Here is a 10,633-nt window from a genome sequence, read left to right as displayed (position 1 = left end):
CTGAGCACCATCCTGTGTTTCACTTGAAAATAAATGGATTCGACTCCCCCCCCCCCCCCAACATCCCCAACTCTGAATTTAGACATATCTATTCAGGACGTACCCTCGGCCTTTAAAAATAGCAAAGGGAGCGCCATGTACTGTTACAGCGGGAGGGCAGGAATAAGACCACTGGTGGGATTCAGGCAGTTCGCACCACTTCGGGAGAACCGGTTGTTAACTTTCTGAGCAGTTTGGTGAACCGGTTGTTGGAAGAAATAATTAGGGCAGAGAACCGGTTATTAAATTATTTGAATCCCACCACTGAATAAGACCCTGGGAGGCGTTTTATATTTTAATGAATTCTGTAGACTTTTCGGTGGAGAGCTGGAATCTCTTCAGCACAGGAGAGGAGAATGCGTCGTACACGTTTTGCTTTTGGGTCGGGTGACTTCAGCGTTTCCCCTTAGAAACCTCTACATGTGTGTTGCGTGTGTGTGTGTGTGTATAAAGTTAACATTTATCTCTTCAAAGAGAACTTCCGGTTTCTGCATTTCAAGGCAGGGAGTCGCTTTTTTGCTCTAAAAAGAAGCGTCCCTTCAACGAGAGAAGCGCCGGGCTTTATGTGTCGGCTCCGCTTGGGAGGGCGAGCGGCACCAGCTGCTTGCAGAGCGAGGAAGAGGAGGAGGAGGGGCTTGAGCAGGCCCGATTTCTTTCCCTATCCTGTTCGGTGCCTGGAGGGGAGGTGTGTGTGTGTGTGTGTGTGTGTGTGTGTAAGGGTGGGGGGGTGGAAAGTCTTGGGTCCGTCCTCTCGGAAGGGCTGCTATTGGCCGTAGTGAATGCCAGTCGACGCTTCCTGCCTGCGCCGGGAGCCGAAAAGAGAGGTTGCAAGAAAGAGGAAGCGGTAAAGCTGAGCTGAGTCGAGAGGAGGGAAGAGGTGCAGGGCGCGGTCCCTGTCATTGATCCGGGCTACTTCCCTCAATGTTCCCTCTCTTCCTTCCCTCTTAGGGCGGATTGGCCCTCGCTTAGTTTCCCTTGTCTATGCGAAAGACCGAAAGAGCCGGAAGTTCGGGCAGAAAGGGCGGCGCGGACGAGAGGCAAAGCTAAACCGGGCGTTCCCGGAGAAAGGGCTTCAAGGGAGGGAAGAGAACGGAGAGCGCCTTTTCCTCTTCGTGGCCATCCGAGAGCCGACCCCAGCATGGAAGCTGTCGCCAAATACGACTTCAAAGCTACCGCAGACGATGAGCTCAGTTTCAAACGGGGAGATATTCTTAAGGTAAGTAAGGTAAGGGCAGGCAAGCAGGCAGGGGAGGGTAGGAGGTAGGGTGGTTGCACAAAGAAGTCGAGGTTGCCCTCTTCAGGCTTTCTCCGAAATGGTTTTGGGCTCCAGAAACTCCGTCACATCATTCCCGAGACCTTTTGCTTGTAATCGCGCTCCCCGCCTCTCCCACAACGTTGAATTTGGCTTTGTTCAAGTTGATGTAGAAAATTGCCTTTCAGGTGGTTTAGCTTGGACTGTTTTTTCGTGTCAGGGTGGGGGGTGGGGGTGGTCGAGCCTGTGCTAAGGTTTTATATATATATATATATATATATAAGTCTCCTTAGCCTCCCAATGGGCAGCAAGGAGCTTGCTGTCTGCTGGAAAAAAAGCCTAGAAACTAGTGGATTGGGATTTCACTGAACTAGGGCTGCATAAAAATCTTGGTTTACGTAGGAAGAACCTGACTAAAGAGAAATGCACACAACCACACATATATATGCGGCTTGCTGTGTGATACTTCAGGTTTGGGTTAGTTGTCAGTTATTTCCTTCCCATTTTAAATGTCTGTTTCCTCCTCGCTTTGGTAGTGTCAGATTCCCTGCTACTAAGCGAGAAAGAGTTCTGTGCTCCAGAGAGGGCGAAGAACAAGCAGTTTTGTTTTTATTACTTTGTACTGTTTATCAGGGCTGCTTGGAAATATTCTGCTGCTGCCCTGTGCTATTCGTATTCTTCTGGCGATATTATTTTTTTTTTCACACTGTGGTTTCTTATGTGTATGTACATCTATCAACCGGAGGTAACATTAATGCGTCTTGGAAAGAAAGCTTTGTGGGGTGGACTTCCAACTCCCAGAATTCCCCAGCAAGGGTTGTTGTAGTGAAGGATTCTGAGAATTGAAGGCCTCCTGTAGACTGGGAAGTTGCCCTAGCTGGGAAATGCTGCCACAGTTTGTGGAAAGTAATAAGAGTCCTGTACTACTGCACCTTTTACTAGTAATATACCCATTGCAGCTTTCCTTATATTTTTCTTATTCTATTTCCTTAGAATTACTGAGGAAAGAAGGGATCTTGGAGATCTTTATTTAAAAAAAGCTACTCTGTTTTTCTTCTGTGTTTCCTCAAAAAAAAAAAAATAAGATCAGGTTATAAATTCAGTTAATAAAGTAAAGGAATATAGGTATGTTATTTGCTGTACAAACTTCATCTTCAATTTGAAGTCTTAGTATTTTGTTAAGCTTCTAATAAAACGATGATAGTTGTTGAGCATCCAGGTACATTTAGAATACAGTACGTTTAACCTTTTCTGGAATATAGTTCATAGTTTACATAAATATGTAAAGTCTTGGAACAGCTTGTAGTTAACAAAATACAACTATTTAATTATGCAGCAGGACAATAAAGTAGTTTTAATTTAAAAATATGTGTATTCTATCTAGAGGCTACAAGGTGACTAAAAATAAATGGATATGTATTTAAAAAGTTAAATCAGGCCTGCTTAAGCTCTAGGATGGGAGATTTATAATATCAAACTATGAATGTCTTTGGTCCTCCTTTGTATTAGCAAAAGATAAAACTCAGATGTCATATTTGGGGAGCAAAAAAAGAGTCTGGAGGGTTTAAAGAAATCAGATTAGCCTTATTTTTCCTGGGTTCATGTTGGATTGAATTGTAAACATTAATGTGAATAGTTTAGTCACTAATTATATTTGGAACTTCCTTATTTTTTTAACCAATGACATATTTATTAATACATGATCCTGACATTAAGATGCAATAGTTTTCAATGTTAATAATGTGCTACATCTAATTCAGGTGAAGTGGGGAAGGGAAACTAATATTCATAGATTCTTTCCAATGTGGTTAACATTTAGTAAGGGAATCAAATCTCTGTGCCTTGAAGAATGGTATTCCTTTCAAGTTCCTATTTAAAAATGATCCTTGCCTGCAATGTTGGATATAGCAGCACAGTTGTTGAATCATTTTTAAAGAATATGCATTGAAGCTTTACTTCATCTCATATTTCATTGCTTCCTTGGTTTCATGGATGAAACACTTGGATCCAAAAATAGGTGTTATATGGTTTATAAAACTGGTATTGAAAATAATTAATTCTACTGAATTAATTCAATTTCAGATTCTAATTCAGCCGTGATCTAATTTCACAATATATCTTGAGGGGATCAATTTAAAAATAACCCGGTTCAAACTATCCAGTTAGTTTTATAGTCTGATAACTGAATTAGCAAAGTTCTATATTCATTAGTACTTCAAAAGAGAAATATTTTATAGGTGTTAGGTTTTGATGTGTTTCTGTATCACATTTGGAAAATATAAAATTTGTTCATCAGTACTAAATGGGAACACAGTTGAAACCTAGGTATTTTTGACTGACATGCAATCAAGATTTTTTTTACTTTCATCAATTCTTGAAAAAGAAAATTTTTTGAATTATGGATGGATAGATTGTGGTGAAAATCAATAAAATATTAGTGAAACCCTTGTCTGAATCTGTTCTAAAGTTAGTTATACTTATTTCCTATTAGAATTAATATCTATCAATTTAATAATTTTGGCTAGGTCCAACACATTTATCATTATGCTTCACAGTTCTTGTTACGTAATTAATATAAATGTAAATTAATGAACCTTTCTGTTTCAGATCACGATTTAGGCAAGAGGTTTGGAATCTAGCAAGTAATTACATATGTTGTGATATTCTCCACTCCATCAGTCTTTTATTAAACATGTCTTGGTGGGAATTGACAATAAGATACATTCCATTTCATTCTTCTTATGCATATGAAATGATTTCCACGTAAACATATTTAGATTTTGGTATTTATTAAATTATTAATATTAAGTATGCTGTACTTTTTTACCAATCTGTTGTCTTTTTGCTTTTTTCTATTAATTAATAAAATATATCTATAAAATACTGGAATTATAAAGAGAAGGGCATAGAAGTTAACAATATGTTTGGATTTGCAATCTTGCTAAATTATCCTTTCATTTCTCATATAGCCACACTGAATATTGATGAATTGATGAGTAGTCCTCAACTTACAACAGTTCATTTAGTGATCGTTCAAAGTTATACTGGCACTGAAAAAAGTGACTTATGACTTTTCACACGGCCATTGCAGCATCCCCATGGTCACATGATTTACATTTGGATGCTTGACAACTGGTTCATATTTATGACGGTTACAGTGTCCCAGAGTCATGTGATCAGCTTTTGCAAACTTCTGTCAGGCAAAGTCAGTGTGGAAACCAGATCCACTTAACAACTGTGTTACTAATTTAACAACTGCAGTGATTCACTTAACAAATGTGGCAAGAAAAGTAGAATGGGGCAAAATTCACTTAACAAATTTCTCACTTAGGAACATAAATTCTGGGCTCAATTGTCATCAATTGAATGCTACCTGTATTAATTATATTCACATTATTTTAATTATAACGCGCCATTGTCGGTATGTCTCCAAAATGGTACCTTCAAAAGAAATAGGTTTGTATTGCTCTTCAATACTTGCATGAATAAAAATGTCCTTCCATAGTCTTGGGGAAGAAAACAAAATGCATGTTCTTGGACAGATTTTCAATAAAACCTCTTTAAAAATGTTATCTGTCACTGCAGGAAATGCACATATTCAGTTCTTGGCTGTCAGTTGAACTACAACTGTTATCTACCTTGTGGTTATGTTCTGAAAGCAAATGTACTTTTGGTTAAAAATTGTGTAAATATGTTCAGCTCTGTGTATGTATGTGTGTGCGTATAGTATGATCAATTTTGCTTCTCACTTTGAAAATAGAGAAATTTGTCTATTCTCAATCAACTGTCACAATATAGTGCTATCTGGCAAAGAAAACAGTTTTTTAATTTGCCTTACAAAATGTTAAGAGACTATTTTTGTATTGTTCAGATGGCATGTTTTATACTTCTCCCAAGCGACATTAAACTAGGCATGTTGTTTTACATAATTTGTTGGATTTATAAACAACGTCTGCCAACTAGGCAAATAGGTCAGTACATAATAAAATCAAGAACAGAGGAAAAATAATTATACCATTTAATTTGAGAATAGCCTTAAAATGAGAGAGTGACAAAAATCATATATTAAAAGCCAGAGGGTAGGAACTCGGAACAAAACATCCTGTGTTTGTCTTATGTGGGAACTCGAAACTAGTAATTGTTCCTGTTTTTGTCCTTAGGCCACAAAATATATAACCAGTATGTTAAATTGAACAAAGGAACTGATGATCAATACTTTAAGTACTTTTGATTTATAAGAAGATGGGCTGCAACATTTTGTCACATCTAAAAGCTGGATCATTTTCAAAATCCTAAAATGCATGGAATGTGGGTTGTGGATCATAACCTCTGTAGGACTGCGTTTAATCCCCAACCTGTCTGCCTTTAGAAGAGAAGGCAAGATACATATCAGATGACATGCTCCTAGTTGCTTCCCTTATATATTGCCACCTTATGGGAACTAGAAAGCATGTCTTTTCCATGTCTGTTCCCTTGCCTATGGAACACTCTTGCTTCTACCCTCCTAACCTTCCAAAAAGCAGTGAAGGCTTGGCTTTTCCCCTAAGCTCTGAAATAGGAGGAGGTGATTGCATGTTGGAAACATAACATGGTGTTAGGTTTTTATTTTTAATGTTTATGGTTTTAGCAGTTTTAATATGGTTTTTATATTGTTTCATTAGTGATGTTTTAATTCTTGATTGAAAGCTGTCCAGAGTTTGATCTCAGATGGGCAGCTATATAAATATTTGAAATAATAAATATATTTTTGCAAGATTTTTAATGTTAGTATTTTAACTTTATAATGTTATGTTCTGTGGTCTATAAATGTTAACCTCTCTTCAATATTCTTTTGAGTAGAAAGCAGGATGTCAATTGAATTAAAAATAATTTTAAAATTTTGATATGTTAATATGATGCAAGTTCTGAATTCCTAAGAAATGGTGAAACCTCCAAATTAGATATAAAACATGTTAAATGACAACTTGTATCTGCAGATATAATGTTCAATACAGGAATTGAAAATTAGAAATATGCTGTTTTTTTATCAGGACAACCTGGTCTACCCAAATATGGGACAGAGCATACTGCTTCTGCTTTCGCCTTTCAGCCCAATCCAGGAGCCTTTGTAGGCAGTCCCTTTCACGACAAACTATTTTTGTGTTAAATTTATATTTACCGACAAAGAAATAGACTAGTATAGATCTATTTCTATATAGATCTATTTCAAGCTATTTAGCTCTCATCAGCTAACTTGAAATAGATCTATATTCTATACCAGTGATGGCGAACCTTTTAGAGACCGAGTGCCCAAACTTCAACCCAAAACCCACTTATTTATCACAAAGTGCCAACATGGCAATTTAACCTGAATACTGAGGTTTTACCACCTAAAATAATGATAAACAAGGCAGAGTTCAACTAATTCTTCTAAGAAAAATGTGATAACTGCACTTTTATGCCCCTTAATATTTTTCTGCTTTTGAAATATTACGTTTAGCAACAATAAAAAAGAAAAACTTTTGTAATATTTCTCTTTCCCCCCCCTCTCTCTTTACCCCCCCTCTCTGTTTTTCCCTCCCTCTCCCTCTTTCTCTCTCTCTTCCCCTCTTTCCCCGGAGAAACCCAATGGAGCTGGGGCGAAGGCGCGCATACCCACAGAGAGGGCTCTGTGTGCCACCTCTGGCACACGTGCCATAGGTTCACCACCAGCGTTCTATACTATTTTCCTATGGGACTGAAAGGCAAAAGTGGAAGCATTATGCTCCGTCCCATATTTGAATAGACCAGGTTGCCCCGATAAAAAAACAATCTCCCCTGGTATAGCTGACAAAGTGAGGAGGAGCCCCTGGCTTAGAAATTAATGCATCTACCTAATATGTAAGTAGCTCAGGTATGAATTCCAGAAGGGTATGGCTAACTGACGAGAGCTAAATAGTTTGAAATACATCTATACTAGTCTCCCTTTATTTCTTTGTCGGTAAATATAAATTTAACATAGAAATATACTGCTTTACTACATGCAGATGAATACATCCATTTTAAAATGTGACGTTCATTTCCTGTGTATCTTGGATGTTGTTGTATTTTAGAGATGAAAATAGTAGAATGCATATTCAGGTGTTGGTTGGATCAATTTTTAACCATGCTGTCTTATTAGCTTGTAATTTATATGTAGGCTATTTTCATGATGCTTCTTTGGTAATACTTTAGCTTCTGTAGGCTGCAACTGAGAAGGCCAATAGGCTACCCAGTATTATTGCTTAAAACCTAATGTGCTTCTGGCAAATAAATTCTTACTCTGTTGGGATCTCTGCCAGCTGGCAACTGTTCAGATAAAAAGTGCATCAATATTGCTTATGGTTTGGCACATGGTGCAGAAAGGATAGATGTCCATATTTCCCCTGGTTGATAATGAAATGAAGTCCAACCTTTATCTTGATTTAATATACTGTAGCACATCATAAGAATAGGCAACAGCTTATTTTCTAGGGATAAATGCCCTGTATTTTCACTACTTAGACAATATCGGTAGGGATAGAAAACATTGTGTCAAGTGTTTAATAGGCTGCTAATACTGGAGGTGTTGAAAATCCATGATTGTTATGTTGACAAACCTGAGCAAGAAGATGCATTGTCATCTAACTGAAGATATGTTGCTTTTTTTAAAAAAAAATCAACAAATATCAGCTAGTGGGTGGTTGTTTTTTGCATCCTTTTAAAAGTGGCATCTGTGTTAATATTCACATTTTTAAATGGCATTCACATTATTTTTCAGTGTGCTTGTTCTGTTTCTTTTGAATCAGAAGTCAAATAGAATTGTATGTTTCCAAAGTGTTGTTGCTGATCTTGCATTTTCAGTTCTCGCATAAAAACAATTTTGAAGTTCACTGTATAAGGAACATATTTGTGTAACATAAGATGAATGAGGTCAGCAAGTAATAATACAGGGTTTCTTACCTAGGCTTCCTTTTCCATTTCACAGTGTGATTGTTGTTATTTGCTGCAGAGTCATGTTGAGGTTGGCAGTCTGATAAAAGCTCACTTCTAAAAACAGCAAATTAAATACATCTTTTGTGTTTGCTAGATGGAAACCCTACACAGTAACCTGATTGTGGTGGATTCCTTAGTCATGTTTCTTAATGTCAAACGTTCTCTGTACCTGGAAAATTAACATCCTGGAGGTTAATTTAGCTTTTTCTCTGACATTTTTGACCCAAAGGTTGCACTATATGATTCACCTTATCATTTAAAATGTGAGAAAGAATATCTTAGAACCTTTTTTGAAAGTGCTTTCCCAACATAGCAATGGCATTTTTATTAATATTTAAGACTAATGAGCTGTGTTACACTAAACCATGATTTATTTAACCACAGTTTATTGAATATATCATATTGGTTAAGCCAGAAGCCATGATTTACAAGTGAATAGGTTCATGCAACATTATAAAATTAAAACAATTTTTAAAAGAATGTTATATGAATAGATCACAATTCTTGGATGCGTATCTGTAGTTATTGATTATATGGTGAGGCATTGAATGAATGGCTTGTTACAAATTTCACATCTCCATACTCCATAGTTTCCGTAGATTCATGTTTATATACTGTATATTCATTTCTGAATCACAAAATAATAAAAACTGAATTATCATTAAAAGTTTCTGTAATGCCATATTGTTGAGTTGGAAATGAATAATGGAGTTAATAATTAGGGTCTGGATTCAAAAAGGAAAACATGATTTGGAATGTGTAAGCATATTGCACTTCTCAGGAACACCTGAAAGCAGTTGTGTCTTTTCCTGAGATTGAGCACCTGCCGTGCAATCTGGGGACATGAGAATTTTATATAGTTAAAGGCTATTCTGGCTGGTGCTACATGAATTCTGAATGACATTTCACCATTCAAATTCAGTTCATGTTTTTGAAGGGTTTATGGAGTAACCACTCTAGGAAATAACAAAAACTGTATTAATTGGGGGCGTAAGAGAGCCACTACTTGAATTGTAAGGAAGCATAAAATTAGTGAAAAATCTGCACCTATTTTCAAAAGAATTAACAGAATTTAATGTATTTATAATTATAATTTAATGTATTTATAATAAAATTATTGGGAGAAAAAGATAATGTACTTAAGTTATAGGACATTATTTCTCAACTTTGGTATTCATATCCTTGGTAGTATGCCAACATAAATGTAGGATTTACTATCTCCCCAGATAAGGGATGAAGATAGACAGATTACAACAGACAGATTACAATTGGACTGTTTCTGGGAGTCCAGAATTGTAGTAGACCTAGGGAGGATATTGCCAAGAGGAGCAGATTGGCTTGTTGGTCATAGGAATGACATTGACGAGAACAAAGGTGATGCCTTCCTGCTGTAGTCGCAATTAAAGCTACCATATGGGGCCTGCTGTCTCCTAGACTGGTTAATGTTGAAGGGAGAAAGATCAGAAGATGCAGTCATGAGGTTGGGTGCTTGTTAGCTAAGAGCCACTATGCTGTGTAACTATTTTATTTTGGTTAAAACAATCAGAAAAATTACTTGATTTTGAATGAAACAATACTTTACTGCATCATTATTATTTCAAGTGCGGTGTAGCATCTCTTATAATTTTTTTTGAAATATTACATCAGATTCATTTGGCTTTTCATTATTTTAGGGATGCGATGTCTCAGCAGTTAAAGACACTAAGCTTGTCAGCCGGAAAGCTGACTGCCTAGGTTTGAGACCTGAGTGCTACGTGACGGGGTTGAGCTCCCATTACTCGCCCGGAAATGAACACCACCCCCTAGAGTCAGACACGAGTGGACAAGGGAAACTTTGGATTAATTTGGGGAGCTTTCTTTGGAGCAATTTTTTATTTTGCATTATTAGCAAGCTGGCATTATATGCGTGCAGTTGTTGGGTTGGAGGAGTAGAACCGATAAGTATTAACCTAATGCCTGTGAATATGATCTCTATTCTCATATGCAGCTCAGCCTATCTCTGCCTCACTTTTGAAACGGTTTACTAGTGCTGACCTGTAGCTGAGCAGCATAGTTTATTGTAGTATTTTTCCCCTCACATGATGCAGATGAAATGGATGGGTGTTGTAAAAATTCCCGCCTGTCTTTTTAACATGCTTCTCCTGGAGCTGATCAGTGACTGATCAGAGAGACAAAATACCATTCTTAACAACAAGTACACATCCTTTTAATAATATTGTAAGCCGGTAACAGCCCCCACCCCAATCTTGTGAGCCTAATAATTATATATAGTCTCACTAGACTTTTTTTAAAAAATCTTCTCTTCCATCCCTTTTACTGTATTGCTCCAGGGATCAAAATGATGATGCGGTACAACGGTGGTCCATGCAT

At 37.1% G+C, this 10,633-nt stretch overlaps 1 protein-coding gene across 1 annotated transcript in view; it reads left to right on the top strand.

Moving 5' to 3' along the window:
- The first annotated feature begins 529 nt into the window (after positions 1 to 529).
- GRB2 (growth factor receptor bound protein 2) overlaps positions 530 to 10,633 on the top strand; it is a 78,349-nt gene continuing 68,245 nt past the window's right edge. The window contains exons 1-2 of the mRNA XM_034408672.3: positions 530 to 883; positions 988 to 1,255. Coding sequence (XP_034264563.2) covers positions 819 to 883; positions 988 to 1,255 — 333 coding nt within the window. The 5' untranslated portion in view covers positions 530 to 818. The remainder of the gene's footprint in view (positions 884 to 987; positions 1,256 to 10,633) is intronic.

This window comes from Pantherophis guttatus, chromosome 2 (genome assembly GCF_059756535.1).
Source record: "Pantherophis guttatus breed Tessera chromosome 2, ASM5975653v1, whole genome shotgun sequence".
NCBI lineage: Eukaryota > Metazoa > Chordata > Lepidosauria > Squamata > Colubridae > Pantherophis > Pantherophis guttatus.
Note: the sequence above shows the minus strand (reverse complement) of the source record. Positions and strands in the feature narration are given on the sequence as shown.